Source organism: Galeopterus variegatus, unplaced genomic scaffold, assembly GCF_000696425.1.
Source record: "Galeopterus variegatus unplaced genomic scaffold, G_variegatus-3.0.2 Scaffold356, whole genome shotgun sequence".
Lineage (NCBI taxonomy): Eukaryota > Metazoa > Chordata > Mammalia > Dermoptera > Cynocephalidae > Galeopterus > Galeopterus variegatus.
The window spans coordinates 284256-302134 of record NW_007726467.1 but is presented as its reverse complement, the minus strand read 5'-3'; the positions used below and the strand labels follow the sequence as shown (position 1 = coordinate 302134).

Genomic DNA, 17879 nt, shown 5'->3' with positions numbered 1-17879 from the left:
CAGATGGCAGAGGACTGGGTCCCTCAGTGTTGGGGAGACTGATGAACAGATGGATCTCCCTGTCCAAGGGGCAGCAGACACTACTCAGCTCCAGTAAGTGGTCCCAAGTGGCCAGAAATTCTGGTTTTTAAAGAGAAGCCTAATATCCAAATTTTTAATGCAAAATCTAATTTTTAAATGCTTGCAACTCCATTAAAAAAACATTTAAACACATCTTCAGGCCACTGTCACTGGCAGCCTCTGGTCTTGAGTCCAAATCTTTGCTGAGCCATGGAAATCTCTCACCTGCTGGGCTCCCAGCTGCCCTCCTAGTAGGTCTCCTGCAGCCCGCTGCTGTGCCCCCCTCTGAAGACTGCTCCCTGCAGCCCCTCCGGTGTGGGCCATTTCTCCACACTGCCCCAAGGTAGTTGGGGCTCCACTTTGCTGCCAGACCCTGTTAATGCCTGCTTTGAGACTACGCCCCCTGCATTGTGTCCTTGCTGTGGACCCTGGAGTCCCCCTCCCCAACCCTTGTCAACCTAGCCCTGGCCCACTGGTGCTTGCCCAGCACCACTGCTGTCCGAGTTTGTGATTTCAGGGCTTCCCAAGTCCTGACTTCTCCATTCACTGGTCTCTCCTCCAAGGGTATCTTTCCCACCCTAACTTGGCACCCGCTCCCGTGGATGCACCCAATAACTGCAGTAATTCCAGCCAGCCCTCTTCTCTCGCCGGCCCACATCCTGGGGTTCTTGGAGCCCACTGCCACCTGTGGTCCATCAGCCTCACCACCTGTCAGCTCCTCCTCACCCAGCTTTGATTCCTTGGCCCTCCATTGTGGTACTCCCCGCACCAGCCTCAGCTCCCTGTCCCCTTCTGCTTCAGCAGACTCTGCAGCTTTCCCCTACTGAGTCTGCACCCAGCTGGCTGCCTGGTCTCGCTGAAACTCAGGCCACTGACCTCAAGCAGAACCTGGTGCTTTCCAGATACCTGAGGGCGCTGCCCTGGTGTGGCCTTGCTCCACTGTGAGATCACTAGTTCCTCCTTCTCCCTCCACCTCAAACCTCCAACCCCAGTCCCCACCCTCACTCTCCGCTCACTGAAAAACAGAAGCACTGGTCAGGTATGGCCACCCTGGATCTGCACCCAGATATGCTGCTTTCCTCCATCTCCGTGAATGAGCTTCCTGCTCTGCCCTTGCCCCGCCCCAGAGCATCCAGTCCCACCCAGAAGCCATGGGGCTCTTGTTAAACCTGGAGAGCAGGACACTCCTCTGTGTACATCTTGTTTCTGGTAAAAGCCTGACTGATCCAGCAGCCTCAAAGGCTCCATACACATGGCCCGAGCCACCTCTTGAACCCACGTCTCTCCCCCTCGCTCACTCTGCTCCAACCTCATGGGCCTTCTAGCTCCTCGGACACTCTCGCCTGCTCCCATGTTGGGGACTTGATCCTCACTGTTCCCTTCGCTTTTCCTCCACATGGCTCCCCAGTCACCTCCTCCAGCCATTGCTCAAACACCACCTTCTAGTGAGGCCCTCTCTGGTCACTCTAAAAAAAAACTGCACCTGGAAATGGGTAGTGGTGGCGGTTGCCTGATGTTGTGAATGTACATTGAATTCCACTAAATTGTATACTCAAAAGTGGCTAAAATGGCAAATTTTGTGTTATGTTAGATTTTTTTTTTTTTTAAAGATGACCGGTAAGGGGATCTTAACCCTTGACTTGGTGTTGTCAGCACCACACTCAGCCAGCAAGCTAACTGGCCATCCCTATATGGGATCCGAACCTGGGGCCTTGGTGTTATCAGCACCTCACTCTCCCGAGTGAGCCACGGGCCGGCCCGAGTGAAAGATATTTTAATTTTAATTTTTACCCCTGATTGACCTGGAGATGGCTCATAGTATCTCACTACAGGGGTGGTTCTCCTGTAATTGATCACTACAGGGATGGGTCGAGAATGGTCCCCTTAGGGGATTTCTCACAAACCTGGGAGGAGAACAGTACTGTAAGATTTCATGATTGGTAGTGGCTTCTTGTGTTTCAGATTTATATTTGTATTAACTTTCTTTTTTTTTTTTTAAAGATGACCGGTAAGGGGATCTTAACCCTTGACTTGGTGTTGTCAGCACCACGCTCAGCCAGTGAGCGAACCGGACATCCCTATATGGGATCCGAACCCGGGGCCTTGGTGTTATCAGCACCGCACTCTCCTGAGTGAGCCACAGGCCGGCCCTGTATTAACTTTTAATAGGAGACCATTCCTTAATCTAAAGGAACGAAGCTAGTGATAGAATTTCAGGCATCAGTGACAATTCTATAAGGGAGCTTTTAGCACAATGTTCTGTGGAGTTTTCTCTCTTCTACTAGATGCTAAGTTGGAGGAGTTGCTAGAAAGACAGAAGAGTGAAGTGGTTAGAGTTCTAACCACTCTGTAGCTAGCCTCCCAGCATCCCTCATTTGCTAGCAGCACAACTCTGAGCAAATTACTTAACCTTGAATTCCCCATATGTAAATGGAGTTGATGATAATAGTATATACCTGTTCATGGTGTTGTACAGATTGTCAGTGATGTATATTTAGTGCTTAGGACAGTACCTGGTAGCTAATAAGTAGCAGTAAAGCTAATGCTTTCAGTTAATTCTACAAAAAGTGCTAGAGTTTTTCATTTTACCTTTTTCTTTTTAATTTTTCTCTTTTATATTACAGTGGGAAGATAGTTGGTAATTTTATATTGAAGATTGTCATATGGTATATGTTCTGCTATTAGCTGAATGTTTATGTCCCCCTAATTCAAGTATTCAAGCCCCAATGTAACTGGCCATCCCTATATGGGATCCGAACCTGGGGCCTTGGTGTTATCAGCACCTCACTCTCCCGAGTGAGCCACGGGCCGGCCCGTGTTGTATTAGATTTTAACCACCACAACAAAACTGTACACCCACTCCCAGCCCGCTGCTTTCCTTCCCAGCCCTACTTTTCTCCACGGCACTCACCTTCTCCAGACACGCCCTGTATTCCACCCATTTGTTTTCTGCGTCCCCAGGTGCACAGCATACCAGCTCCCTGAAGGCAAGGACTCAAACGTTCTGTTCACAGATGTATCCCAGCACCGGGGATGCACTAACAGATGCTCAGTGAGCATCTGTTGAAGACCTGACACATGGCCTTACACTCAAACTGTCACCAGGTAAAGGGGCTGGACTCGTGGGTGCCCGAGCAGAGTGGCCTCCACTCTCTGCCACCATCAATAGCTCCAACACCACAGATGGTGTTGGGTCCTCAAAATGGCCCTGAAACATGACATGGCCCAAACATAGGTGCTGTCAGCCCTGGTGGTCTGTGAGTCCCCAGGGAAGCATGTTAGGGATTGTCAGGACCTCAGCAAAGGGCTTATGAAGAGCAAGGCGGCCTGGGGCACACCTGCCTACATAAGGAGCACTGCCAAGTGCTGGCCCTCGGAGCTACATCATCTCTGTGAATTGTTTCCTGGTTTGTAAATGGGGAAAGTACCTTACTCCAGGAATTGTGAGGAGTGAAGAATTGTGTAGAGCTAGCACGCTGGAGCTGCAGAGATCAGGGCCCCAGAGGTTTTGCGGGCAGCGCGACCTGCATTTGGCTCTAGTGTCTTCTGCGCCTAAGTAGGGGCCCCAGCATCCTGTCAGGCTGCCCAACTGTTCAGGACTCAGACAGCCAAGCGAGGTGTATGCTCCAGACCAGCCTCCAGAGGGCGCCACCATCACGGCGCTGAGCCTTCTATGCCCGAGTCCTGTTGCCATGCCATCTGCCCACCTTTGTAAGGCCGATGTTGCTTTGCAGATGAAGGGGACCCCAGCAACTCTGCCCCATCTCAGGCAGGACTCTGCATGCACCAGGTAGCCTCAACTTCTCCTTATCTGGGGGATATGACCCAATGATCTACGGCCCAGCACCCAGGGCATTTGCTTGGAGGGTGGGCAGAACTCAGTTCCCTCCCCCTTCTTTGTCAAACACTCAGCCCCCAGAGGCTAGGAGGGGAGGCAGCGTGTGGATGCGTGTGGGAGCTGGGAGCTCAGAGCTGGTCACACAGATACTCGGGCTGGCATCTTGGCGTCTCCTAGGATGGAGGTGGGGAATTGGGAGATGCCCCTGCAAAGCCCGAGTCCTCTTGCCGCAGCAGTGACTGCCACCTCTCGCTATCCCTTGCTGGCCTCACTTGGAGGGCACCTGTACCTGAGCTCCCCTCCACAGGCAGGCAGCCCCCGGAGGCAGAGGAAGACAGGATGGCCTTACCACCTTGGCCGCCCACTCCTTGGTGCCAGGATGTTGCATGTGCCCTGGCCTGGGTTGTCATCCTTGATGGTGGCCCTGGGCAAGCAAGACCTCTTCTATCCCTAGCCTTGACTTCTCCACCTATGAACTAATGGGGTCACACTTGGTTGCCCCTCCTACACCCTAAGGTAGCAATCATCCCTGCAGACCCAGCGCCAGACAACAGAGCAAGTTCCAGTGGTGCAGGTCAAAGGCCGCCCTCTGACCTGGCCCCACATCTGCCACCCCAGCATCTGCTTGGCAAATAGTGGCACCGTCTCTCCATGAAAATGTGTGAAGCTGTTCTGAGAACAGGCTGCCTGTTAGGGGAGGGGAGTGACACCTCTGAGAGGGGCTCTCCGTCCCTCCCTCCTCCTGAGATGGGGCCCTTACTCCCCACCCAGAGCCTGCAGGAAGGAGGGCATCAGGCTGCAGAGTTCCTGCATGAGCCTCCTGGCACACCCACATCCCAAACCTGCTGGAGTTTAACAATTCAGATGCCCAGGTTGAGACTAGCCCCTACGCTCCTCTTTCCCTTCCAGGCCTGTCCTGTTCGTTTGGGGCAAGCAAGTGGGGGTGCTGTGGTGGTGGTCACCGAGAGGATTCAGCAGCAGGCCCCATAAGTCTGCGTCCACCGCTGGGGCTGACCAACTCGGTCTTCCTGCTCCCATCCTCAACCCCCAGCTCACAGCCTGGACTCCCAGTGCCTGCACAGCCCTGCCCTGCTACTCGCCTGCAGGGGGACCTTGGTGCATTGTGGATCCCCATCTGCACAGAGGAAGGCAACAGGTAGCCGTCCCGAGGCTCACCTAGGAAGGTGGACTGAAGGCACAGGATGAATGTCAAAGCCTGATGGAACATGAACCAGAGCTCTGCTTGGGGCCTGCTCTTCCGTGAGGCAGCACTGTCCAGCTCTGTCTCCTTGGCTCCCACTGGCGGCCCCACCCACAAGCTTGCCTGAACACCTCAGGGCTAGGTGGATTCACACTGGTGTCTTTATTGGATTTTCCGCCAGCTGCCATCCTCTGATCCTCACCCGGCTCCCGGCCTCTGCTCTGGCTGCTCCTGCTGACCCTGCACCATTCTCTCCCAAGGCCTTGGGACAACTAGGTCCCCAGTCCCTGGGCTTGGGCTGCTCCCGTGAGAGACAAACCCAGTTTACCTGCTTCCTCCCTCTTTGTGCCAGGCTGCCCGGCCAGGGGCCTGGGTAGTGGGCTCCAGTCCAGAGCCCCTGAAGCGCCTCCCTATCTCTGGCCACATCAGACCCTCTGCAGTGCAGTACAGCACCACAGGCTCTGACCTAAAGCTCAGTGTTGAGGTGGAAGAAGTGGGGTGCTGTATAGGTTGTGATGGGGGGTACATGCCAGGCAGATGGTGCTGGGCCAAGTCTGTGGCGGAGGGTACCATCAAAGGATGGAGGGATGTGCATCAGGCTGGTGGCTATGGGTGAGGGGCCTGTAGTGGCCAGGAAATGGGCTGGGAGGGCCGGGATGACCAGGGGGCTGAAGGGGAGCGCAACCTGGCCCTTTAAGGGGTCCGGGTTGCTGGCGAAGTTCAGAGGGCAGCGCAGCATGGTGCCCCTGTAGGCCTCTGGGGGGGCAGGCCCCAGACCTGGGCCCAGCAGGCAGGAGACAGCCAAGCGAGGCCCCCCAGTGGGTTTGGCCCCACACTCCTTGGCATCCACCTCCTTAAGATAGGGAGACACTGCCCGCAGTCTTTTGCCACCAGCAAAGCCCTCTTCTTCCAGGCTGCGCTTTTGGCTGAGGCCTGGGCTGCTGGGGAAGGTGGGCTGGGGCACGGGGCTCTCGGCAGGGACCTTGGCCATGGGAGACACCCAGCAGGCTTTGGGCTTGGGATAGAGGCCACCTTTTCTGGAGCCGCCTTTGTGGAATGCAGAGGGGCGGTTGGCATCCCCGCCCCACACTAGCTGGGGCTCTTTGACTGACAGCCCCTCTTTGCAAGGAGGCCCCAGTGGCACTCCATCTTTAAGACTGGAGAAGAAGTCCCGGGGGTGCTGGCTGACAGGCTTCAGCACCTTGGTGGGGCAGGTGTGGAAATAGCCCGTGAAGATGGGGGCTGCTGGGCAGGGGACCGCCTGAGCCTCCTCCCTGAGGCTGCCGCCAGGGGCCTGCAATCCTTCCTGAGGGGTCAGCCGCTGCCTGGAGTTCTCAGCCGGCCCTCCTGGGCTCCGGGGACTCTCTGGGGGGCGAACAGCCGAGGACGCCTGGGGCTCCCCATCTGGGCTGCCCTCGCCATGGCGACAGCCCTCCTCCTGGCACTGTAAGGCCCCTGCCTTGCTCACCTGGGCCAGGAGCTTCTTTTTGGCCAGTGGTGACATGATGCCATGTGTCCCTTTGCAGTAGAAGCTGGACAGGAGCCGTTTGTAGGCCTCAGGGCAGCCACTTGTACCCATGAAGGGCAGAGAGGGCCCAGAGGCTGGGCCCAACTGTTCTGTACTGTTCCTGGGGGACTCCTGGCTGGGAGGCTGTGCTGGCTCAGTGGCATCTGTTTTGGTCTTTCCTGGCACAATCTAGAATGAGAAAAAGCCATGGTCTGAGTCAAGCATCCTGACCTGGGGCCTCGGAGGCAGCAGGGTCTCAGGGGATCCCCAGGGGCTGCTGCTAGCCCTTGCAGTGCCTTTGTGCAAAACTGTCAAAAGGTGCCCCATCCTCTGAGTGGACACAGCCTGGTGTCAGGACATAGAGCCCAATGAGTGGGGTGCAGGCTGGAGTGCAGACCCCACTGCCATCTACTGAGAACCTAGAGCCCCTACAGGTCCTGCCCTGGGAGCAGGCGCTGGGAGTTCTACGCGGGAAGACCTGCAGCCACTGCCAGGGCAGGGAGGGGGAGCTTCAAGAGGCAGGGGACAGGGCAGCCCCCAGCCTGGCTCAGCGCTCACCTGGTCCATCTGCCTCTCTTCCTTGGCCTTCTTTGGCCTCTCGGTGGTCCCGTTATCCCCCCGCGGCTCCTTGGCCATCTTATATTGTTTCCTGGGCTTGGAGGGGGGCAGTGGCTTGTCATCCTCCCCCTTCAGGTGCCGCACATATGGGAGGACCAGCCTGGGGAGGAGCCGGGCACGTCCACCAGGAGGCTGGGGTGCCCACCCCACACCGCTGGCCTCTGCCTGGCCCCCTCTCAGCCCCTCTGGTCCCGTGGACACCACCACCAGAAACGTCCTCTCTGCTGGCCCCAGACCTGTCAGCTCCCTCCCTGACTGAGCAGCAGCCCACGGCTCTTCCTCATCTGTGCGGGAGGCCTGAAGGCTGGCTGGGCCCCTGGATGCAGCTCTGGGCCACGATGAAGATGCAGCACCCATGCTGCCCTGCTGCTCCGCAGGCTTGTGGCACACACCCTGCCCCTTCCCTGGACACTTGGGCCTATTATACCCACAACCCCTACTGACCCCACTGCACACTCTGTCAAGGCCCTGGGGGGCAAAGGCCCAGGTAACACGTACCCAGGGGCTCACAGTGGACACCCCGGCTGCCCCTGCTGTACCTCTCGTAGTGGCGGCGTGTGCACGTGGCTGCACTGGTGCTGCCTGGGCTGCCCCCCAGCTCGTCGTACACATTCTTCCAGAGGCGGCGACCGGTCACCTGCAAGGACACCAGTGAGGGTCCTCCCAGCTCCAGGTCCCCACTCACAGGGAAGGGGGCAAGGACTGCAGTTTTGCAGCTGCTGCTTCAGCAGCGAGGCAGGAGGTTAGAAAGGGTTCCTCTGGAGGCCAGCTGATTCTCCCTCCCAGGAGCCACCCGACTGCTAGCCCAAGCAGCTTTCCGACACAGGGAAGGCAGAACAGATGGGAAGGGAGGAAAACCTGCTTTGAACAGCAAAGCATCAGCGGGCAAGGCAGGCTCCTCCTCCCCGCGGCATGCAGGGGCAGGATTTGGGGACTGTCTGGAGGCAAGGCCAATTCTGCCAGACTTGTCCCTTCCCCAGCCCCTCCTGGGGTGCAGCAGGGATGTGCAGGGAGCTGCAGCAGAGCTAGGACTCAAAGGTGCTTTCCTCACCAGCTCATAGGCCCCCAGCTTCTCCACTGCCTTGTAGATCTTCCACAGGTTAACTGGAGGAAGGGGGGGGGGGTAGAGCCAGCTGTCAGTCTCTATGAGGGGCAGGGACAGCTGCAACCCATTCCTATAGCTCCATCAGGCAGGCACAGACCAGAAAACACCCAGACAGAGCCACTGCGATGGATGGGCAGGCTGGGCCTGCGCACTGGTGGCCCAGGGACCAGTGAGGATGGAAATCCAGCTCCACCCGTTGCCAGCCCTGAGCGTGGAGAGAGGCATCCTTTCTTTGTGCAACCCCTGTAGACCAGCAGCATCCAGGGTCACCCAGAGCAGAGGTGCCCGCCCCGATGCCCTGCGTGGATGGGGTCCCCTGCTGGGCCCCCCTCCCTGCCTGCACCCCAGGAACGCACTCTGCTTGAAGCCGAGATGGGGCACCCTCTCGATGGGTGTGTGTCGCTCCTTCATGAACTTGTAGAGGCTGACCAGGAAGGCCTGCTCCTCCTCCCGCTCCTGCTCCTCCTCCCGCTCCCCGCCTGCCTCGGGGGAGTCCTGGGGAAAGAACAGGAGGCATTGGGGTGGGCCCCAGTTGGTGGGTGGCTGCGGACATGTGGAAACCACTGGCTGCGGTGAGGGATAAGGAGCCTGGCCCCCAGTGCCAGGCTCCCCCAGGAGCACGCAGCCTACTACTCTGGGCCAGAGTGACTGTTCCTGGGTCAGACAAGTGTAGGTGTCAGCTATCAGTACCCAGGGCCCCCAGGACAGGGGCTGGCGTCCAGGACCGCCACAGAGGTTGGGAAGCCCAGAGCAGCTGGCTCCACAGCAGTCATGGGGCAGTCCCCCACCTTCTCCAGGCCTAGACCATTTCTTCATCTTGCTTTTGATTTGTTCTACCTCTGTCTTAGTTCTTCCATCAGACTGTGCATCCCTAGGGCCCTGTGGCAACAGCTGAAGGAATGAAGGTGCTTGATGTTTTCCAGTGCTGCAAGCTGCTCCGAGCCTCTGCTGAGGTGGCCTGCCCCTCTGACCCACCAGCCTGCCATGCTCTGGGTTTCTGTTGGCACATTTATGTCAGATGCACAGGACTTTTGGTTTCCAGTTCCAGAGGGACAATTTCTGCAGATTCTGTGCATCTGGTTGGTGGCTTAGAGCAAAGGGGGTGGATGGGCTGGGGCTGACAGCCCAGGGCCGGTATCCTGGCCCAAGGTAGGCTCCTGCTCAGAGAGCAGGTAGCTCCTGAGTCCTGTTGGGGAGGCCCAAAACACTAGAAGGACACACACCATCTGGGCCTAGAACAGTGCAGAGAGCCACGTATTCCAAAAATATTTGATTCAAGTTTTATTTGAGTGTTTTTATGGTATCAAAGACCTCTGATAATAAACACATAACTCATGTGTTGCCTATGAAATCGTAACATGCTGTTGACAAGGGAGCCAGCCCTGTGCAGACCTCGGAATGGGGCCTCTCACACTGTTCCTCAAGTGCACTTGCTCTCTGGTCCTCTTCCCTGAGTTCCAGGCACGCTGTTAAAACTACTACCATTTGCAACAACTTCTCTACATGAATCAGGATATTTTCTCCAGACTGTGCCACCAAAGCAAATGGCCAAAAAGAAAGGAAGCTGAGGCTGAGTGTGCTCCAAAAGTGCCACCCACAATCCCCCGTTCAGATTCTCTGTGCATCCTACAGCCTTGTTGATCTCACTGAGTGACTCTATATGCCCATGTTATATACATCTAGATGGATGGATGTAGATGTAGTTTTATATCAGAATAGTGCTTTTGTCTGTTTTACAAATCTGGATTCCAGGTCATCTTCATTTGGAAAAAGGGTTCTGCTACAAAAACTAAGTTTGAAAGCCACTGCCACGGGTGACAGCAGAGTGCCCCTGCCTGCCCGGCGCCCAGCTCTTGCACGTTCCAATGTGGAGCCCCAGCCCACTCTGCAGGATGGGGGGTAGGACTACGCCTCCCTCCTGAGAGCTTAGGGAGTCTCCAAGTTCACCTAGAGGCTGAGTGCAGGCCGAGGGTGGGTGGCAGGGAGGAGGCCCTTCAGGGAGTGGCCCAACTCACCTCTAGCTGGATGGGGCTGTGGTTCCTGCTCAGCTCACCAGTGGGCTTCGGGGATGCAGCGGGGTCTAGGGGGTCACCCTCCTCTGGCTGTTTCTTCTTCTCTTTGGCAGGGGGTGCTGCAAGGAGAGAGGGAAGAAAGAGAAGGAAAAGGAAGGAGAGGGAGAGAAAGCACATGAGATGGAGGTAGGGACGAAGAGATGGCCGAGAAGAGGCCCCCCATTCTGCAGAGCTGGGAATCGACTAGGGGGAGGGGGAATCCTCAACTGCCTTCTGCGGCACATCCTCTGCTTGGGTCCCCAGCTGCACTCAGGCTGCGCAAACGCGCACACACACGTTCATGATGGCCCTCCTCTCCCCTCACCCTACGCGGGCCCCACCCACTCCACACTTGCTGCTTTTCTTTCCTCTGTTGCAGCATCTCCCCAAATCTTTGAAGGAAACCCTCAACTATCTTGGGGCCAAGTTAGAGGAGGCTGGGGTTGGGCCGTGGTGCTTGGGGAAATCCTGTCTCCAAAACCTGCCCAATGTTCAGGCAGAAAGTTTCACAGCAGCTCAACCTAATCAGGGAAGCTGCCGAGGCTCCCGTGTCTGTGGCCTCCAAAACACCACAAGGGGTGCCTGGACAGTAGTTCTCCCAGCAGTAATCAAGAGAATAAGTGCCTCTTTGTAAGACATCTAACCCTCCCCCTGAGCAGAGTTCCCACTGCCCCTCACTAGGCCACAAGCTCCTCTCACCTGCAAGGGGCCTGGTGCCCTTCTGGTCTCTGCTGACAAATCCCTTCTTCTGGGTGCCTTTTCCAGCCCCAGCCTGGTGAAGCAACTGCTCCTCTCCTGTCACCTCAGCCACTCACAGCCATCCTGACTGACCTGCCTGTTGCTTGTCTCCCTTGATAGTGAGGGGAGGCCTCCCAGCACCCCTCATGGCAGGTGTCAGGTCAGCTGGAATGAATGAGGCTCATGACGACCCTTCATGGAGGGCAGGAGCCACAGGCTGTTTTACTAAGGGCAGCCATGTGCTGATAGCTGCAAAAACGTACCACCTCTGCCATGCAAAAAAACACAGCCATCGGAAGCCACCTCAGGCCACATGGTAGGATGGCAGATTCCAGACCAGGAACCGATATCTTTTCACAACCTTTTCTCTCTTTCCTTTTTCCTTTTTGTTAATCTAGTATGAACTGTCCCATACTCCTGTTCACTCCAGCTCAGGAAATCCTTATTGTTGAGAACGTGTGAGATTTCCTCTCCATCCCAGACAGAAAAAGAATCTTCTTAGAAATAATAAACCCACACCAACACAACCCAGAAGGCCAGCGGTACCCAGAGGCACGTGGCGTTAGAATCATTGGCCACTGAATGGCTCCCCTCTGGTAGCCGTTCATATGAGTGCTGTGACACCTGCAACTTCTCGCTCACACCATGTGGGTCCTTGGCTCTGCGTCCCTGGCTTTTTCAGGTATGTTCTTTCATTCAGTCCAGGAGGGATCCCATTTTTTGTTTTGTTGTGTTTTGGGGGATCCTATTTTAAAGAGGGGGAAACTGAAGCCAGAGAGATTAAGTTGTTTATTTCCCGGAGGAACTAAGACTCAAAACAAGGTCTGTCTGACCAGCAGTCCAGTGGCTGCTGTGGTTATCACGAACCTTTGCAAAGCCTTGATGAAAAATCCAAATAAGTGTGGAGAGAAACCAACCCTAAGGGTTGTCAAAGAGAGAGGGATTCGGGCCACCCTCTGGGGCTGGTTTCCAACCGTTCGTGACATGGCCAATCTCTAGAAATCCTGGTGCTAACAACTGACCCACCAGACTGATGCCTTTCCGACTGAGTCCTCAGGTGGCTCTGTGCCTCAGTCTTCCCTTCTGTTAGATGGGAGAGAAAGACTCTGGAGTGCTTTGCTAACTACCCATCAATTCCTGAAGTTTCCAGGTCAGTGGAGTGGCTCTTCCTGCCAGCTCTGCTTGCACATCCTCCCTCCCTCCTCTCCTGCTCCTCAGAGCATCAGCATCCAAGGACTCTCCGCCTACTCCTCACTGTGATGGGGCTTCTCACTGGATCTCTCTTGCAAACTTTCTATGTGACCCCGGCAAGTCACTGCCCTTCAAACTTCAGAAAAATAAAGTGGCTGCACCAGGGTCCATTAGATTCACCTGGAGAAGCATTTTTAAGACACTGATGCCTGGCCCCACCCCCAGGGTCTGATTTAAGGTCCTGCATGGGGCATCGATTTAAAGCTCCAGCAGGCAGCCAGGTTGAGAGCCAAAGGCCAGAGGATTCTTAGTCTCTCCTGCTCAGTTCAGAGTTTGTGAGCTCTGCGTGGGTCATACTCAGGGAAAATCTCCTAGAGTTGGGCACTTGGGTTACCTGAAAAGGAGGTCACCAATCTGAGCTGTTTAACCCCAGATGGGAAAGGGATTAGAGCTCTCGCCTGAGCCACAAAGGGAAACACTCTTTCTCTCCGTGTCCAGCCGAGTCCCCAAATGAACTCGGCCTCCCTTCTCTCCCAGCCAGGGCTGCACCCTCTGTCCTGGCAGTACCTTCTGGGCTCCAGGCCTTTGGGCCCCTGCTTCCGCAGCCTTAGATGAGGGAGAGGGGAGTCCTGCTCCTCCTCTCCAGGGTGTGCTCTGTCCTGTCCCTGGCTGCCCTAATCCTCCCTTCCCCGATCATTTATAGATCAGGGTTCCAGATAAATCTTCATTTGTAAAAAGGGTTCTGCTACAAAAAACAAGTTTGAAACCCACTGCCATTGATGTTGGTTGAGTCGTCCTGCCTGCCTGGCTGCCAGCCCTCACACCTCCCAATGCAGAGCCCGAGTGGGGGGCTGGAAAGAAGGAGCTTATGGAGATGACAACCCCAGTCTCCGAGGCTCACCCAGCCCACGGAGGCAGGAGACCTGGCCCCTGCGTGGCTGTCTTGCTCCAAGCTTGAGTGTGTAGATCCCTGCCTGCACGATGCCTCGGATGTCCTATTTGTCAAGGCAGAGGTGCATCAAGTTAAAAAAAGAAAACATATGCTCTCCACAAGAATGTCATTCAGACATCGACTTTTTCCATCCAGGAAACAGTAATGATGATAATGGCGATTACTGTTTCACTGTTTACCTTGAGCACATCTGGAATCTATTCTAGTATAAGGTGCGAGACAGGGATCTAACCGCATTTCCCCCAATGGTTGGGTGGTCCCAGTATTGATTGAGTGATCCCTCCCCTGATGATTTGAAATGCTATTTTCCCCACAATCTCAATGCTAGTAAGGAACACAGCTGGGACTATTTCTGGACTTTCTATTATGTTTCATCCTTTGTAGAACGCAGGGACCTGTGCACACTGTTTTGATTTTTGTAGCTAGTAAAACAATTTACTCTCCAAGGGCAGGTCTCCTGTCATTACTCTTCTTCTTAAAATATTCCATTTGAACTTTGGGATAATTTTGTCATATACTCTTAAAGAAAAATAAAACACTACTGGGGTTTTGACTAAATTTGAGGGCTAAATACAGCTTTATAATATTGCATCTTTCATTTCATGACCACGTCTCCAATGGTTCAGGTTCCCCTCTGCAGTCCTCAGAAGTTGCTGGTTAAAGCTCTTATGCCTTTCCTGCTGACTTTATTCCTAGTTTGTTCGTCAAGTTTTGTGCAGTTGGGTAATGGTGTTAGAAAAGCCCTAATAATCAACAGGAGGATTTCATTCCACAAGTCACCCGTGATTTTCTCATATCACTGCTGGGAAGAGGATTGAGGGAGGCTGGGTGGCTGAGCCCGGGTCCATAGTGACCCAAACCCTCACTAGGCAGCTAGTGGTTTGGCAGAGTGCTGGGCTGGAGGATTGCCCAGGGCCCTTTCTCTATATAAATCTGATTTCTGTTCAACTCAGTGGCTCATGTCTGAGTCACGCTCAACTCCAAGAGCCTAAAACTACATCATGAAGAGGTTAGTTTCAGTCACTCACTCCAATAGAGGATGCTCCCTAAGGTCTACTTGTTCTCAAGCCATTCCCTTTGTCCCACACCATGTGCTCCACCAACTCAAATCAGTGCTCTGGGCAGCCTTGGGCTAGGAATCTTGTACACTGCCTCACTGAGTCTTCCCAGCCATCCAGTGGGTATTGTTTCCCCCTTTTAACTGATGTAATACCTGAGGCTCAGAGAGGTTCAATAATTTGCCAGAAGTCACACAGCTTACCAGCGGCAGAACTGGGATTCAGAACCAGAGCAGTCTGACTGCTCCAAGACACTGAACACTGAGATCTAGTTTTTTTAATGCAAGCGGGGAGACTCCAAGTACCTTGTCTGTGCTCAGAGGGTGCAAACTTGCCCACTTTCCCCAAGTGGATCTGCAGTCTCCCGTCACATCACCCCTGCTACTCTGCTAACTAGAGCTAGTCAACAGTGTTGACTGCTAAGGCAGCTAGGCCCCCAGATGGGAGGGGACCAGTCAAAAGGCTGCACCTTCAGAGAGGTGGGCAGCAGGGGCAGAAGCTCTAGTCCCTGGGAATCAACTCCCCTGGTCTCAGGGAGCCCCCAGAGGCCCCACCACCTTTGCATAAGGGATGTTGTCCACACAGTCTTGAGGCTGACACTACTGAGATTTCTTTAAGTGCCACCTCTTATATGAGAGTAGGGGGCCAGCTCCTGGTCAGGGCTCAGCCTACCTGGGGTGGGGTGGGGTGGGGAGGGGGTTGGGGGTGCCTTGTGCAAAGGGAAGAAGGTGAAGGCAGTGGCAGGGTCGGGGGAAGACCAGTAGAGGAGAGTCACTGAAGACAAACTCAAGACGTCTTTCCTGGCTTAGCCAGGGCCAGAAGGTGCGTATGGGGCAGTGGGATGGGCGTGGGGAGGTCAGTGGGATCTGTGAGCCTGCCCCCTGCCCTACCAGACAATGGGCTGAAATCATATGAGAGCGTGACAGGAGGAGAGATGGGGCAGGGGGCACTGCACTACAGAGGTGCATCTTTTACCGAGTCAGTTGCTGCTTCTATATCTCAGTCTCCCCATCTATAACATGGGTTGCTCGACTCAATGGGCCTAATGTTCTAAGCAAAAGAAAGCGAGAAAGGAGGCTTCCCCCACAAACCGCAGCCGAGCATGCTGTGCATGCGCACCACTCCTCAGTGAGATCTGAAGCCCGCCTGCCGGCTCACTCACCCAGCAGGTGCTCCAGAAACATCAGCCTGGTGGATGCAGGATGAGCCCACTTGATACCCCTGATTCCTAGAGAGGGGCTGTGACTAGTTCAAGGCCGCACAGCTCTTAAGCTGATGGGCCTGCTGAGCATGCGCACCCCTTTCTCCCCCCCCCACCCACCCCACCTCACTCACCCTTGGTGTGATGGGAAGGAAATGACACTTCCTTTCATGAAAAGTCACTGACTGGGAACACTGTGTCAGTTACAACAATAATGGTAACAGCAGCCTCAATAACAACTAGCAGACACTGCCCCACCCCCTCGCCTGAGGTTGTTGGCTTAAGTTTCTCTCAGCTTTCTTAGCTCGGAGCCGAAACAAAGACAGCCTTTGAAGCGGCCAGTCCATTCCGTGGCCTAGGAGCTGGCTGCCTGGCAGTCTCCACGTGGAGCTTGCTCCAGTGGGTTTGGGGTTGGGGGAGACCTGTCAGCACTGAGGACAGAGGAACTGGACATGGGACCCCCCGAGGACGCATGGTGCAGCTCCAGCCACAGCCCAGCCTCAGTACCCCGGCTGGGGGAGGTGGAAGGAGAGGGGAAGAGGGACAGGGTCTGGGAGAAGCTGGAGCCAAGATGAGAATCTTGAGAGGGAACAGAAAAGTAGGGGGTGTGGGGAGCACCGAATGTGAGACTACCAACTCCCAAACTCCACTGGGGCTCCCTGTCCCTCTTTACCCGGTTCTGGCATGTCCTATAAGATCCTGTTCCAGGATGGGCTGAACCCAAGTACCTTCCCACCAAGTCTGGGTGATATTTGATGGTAACTGCAATAGCTCCGTCTATGGACTTTCCTATGTTCCCATTCCACCTATGGAGAAACAAGGCTCAGAGGTGTTAAGTGACTTGACCAAGATGTCACACAACAGAACAGGATGAGAGAAAGGCCACCTGGCCCCTGCATGGGGCACTCCTCTGCCTCTCCACTTTTCCATTCCCCTCCTGGACATCCCCCCTACCCAGTGTGGCCCTCCAAGCCTGTGGACCCAGGCCTAAGAGGGAGTGTGGGCCACTCCAGGCCAGTTTCCCTTCTGGAACAGAAGGACATGGAGAAGGGAGAGAGGGGCAGAGTCTTGGAGGACTATCTCTCACTCACTGTGGTTGCTAAGCCTGTTTCTCAGATGCAAATCAAAGATGGAGGGGCTGATTCTCTGAGGTCCTTTCTACCTCTGTCACACCAAGTTCTAGACCCCAGGCGGGTCCCCAGGGCCAAATGGACTCTGGAACACTGCTCTGGCAGCTGGATCCCCTAGCCACCATCTCTCACTCCTCCTCTGCACCAGCATAGCCTATAGGCAAAGAGACCCTGTTGGGAACGCACATGGGCTCCCAACAGTGGGGCTTGGATGGGGCAAGAAGCACCTGTTATCCTCCTCTGGGCTGCGCAGAACCCTCCCTGCCGGCTCAAGACTCCACAAAGGGACGCGGGGTCTGGCCAGCGCAGCGCCTCGGGACCCACCTCGGAACCCCTTGAGCCCTCGGGGATCTGGCATGCGGCAAGCTCCACCGCGCCAGCGAGCGATGGAGGGCGGCGAGACCCCGGCCTGGCGGCGCCCCTGGACCCCGCGGAGGGACCGAGATGCGGCGCTCGGTCAGGTCAACATCTCTCCTTGAACGCTCCCAGCCTGCGCTTCTGCCCTCTCTTCCTCCCACCACTCCCCGGGCCGCCACCCTGTCCCTTCTGGAGACCCGAGGAAAGAGAATTGGGAGGACACTAGAAAGAGAAGAGGAGATCAAAGAAGGAAGCTACCTCTTTCCTGCCTGGGGCTGGGAAGGGTGGACAGGAGACAAGAAGGGAGAGACCAGAGAAGAGAAAAGGGAAGAGAGAAGAGAAAGAGAAGGGGCAGGGGCCGAGAGCTGGTAACCACCGGACGGTCTGCACGCCCCGCGGCTGAAAGAGGAACAGTTGATTCTTCAAAGTGCATTGAGCAAGTTCTTCAAAACCCGCGCAGTCACTTTCAGGAAACGGCGGCCGCAGTGGAAAGCGCCCCGCGCGCCCAGCGCACCCGGCGCCTCTTCTCGGCGGTGCCCGCGGCTTCTGAGAACCCGCGGGGATGTCACGGGGGGAGGGGGCTGGGCGGCAGAGAAACTGCTGCTGACAGCTGTCACAACAAATTAGCTGAGACCAGCTCGAGATTGAAACCGCAGAGGAAGTGGGATGACAGAGCCGTACAGGGCTGGGTAAATTTCAGTCAAGAGACGGCGGCAAGAGTTTCGAGATAAACGCCCGGGAAGCCCCTGGCCGCCAAAACTTTTTGTCTTTCCTTTTTTCGAAGAGCGCGCGCAGACACCCAGCCTCACCCTCCCCCGCGCCGGGCGAAGGGCGCTGGCGCCCCGGGCCGGGCTCGCTCGCCGCCGCCCTCG

At 55.6% G+C, this 17879-nt stretch overlaps 2 protein-coding genes across 2 annotated transcripts; both read right to left on the bottom strand.

Moving 5' to 3' along the window:
- Window positions 1-5414: 5414 nt before the first annotated feature.
- ARID5A (AT rich interactive domain 5A (MRF1-like)) lies at window positions 5415-10467 on the bottom strand (the record flags this gene model as incomplete). Its single annotated transcript, XM_008567929.1, has 6 exons — window positions 5415-6795; window positions 7165-7324; window positions 7764-7861; window positions 8276-8328; window positions 8686-8824; window positions 10345-10467. Coding segments are annotated over 6 exons (1803 nt in total), but the record flags the coding sequence as incomplete, so codon positions are not given.
- Window positions 10468-15875: 5408 nt separating this feature from the next.
- LOC103586626 lies at window positions 15876-17440 on the bottom strand. The gene is given in 6 exon segments (XM_008567928.1): window positions 15876-16099; window positions 16837-16895; window positions 16975-17168; window positions 17170-17229; window positions 17266-17272; window positions 17319-17440. Coding segments are annotated over 6 exon segments (666 nt in total).
- Between the last annotated feature and the right edge of the window lie 439 nt (window positions 17441-17879).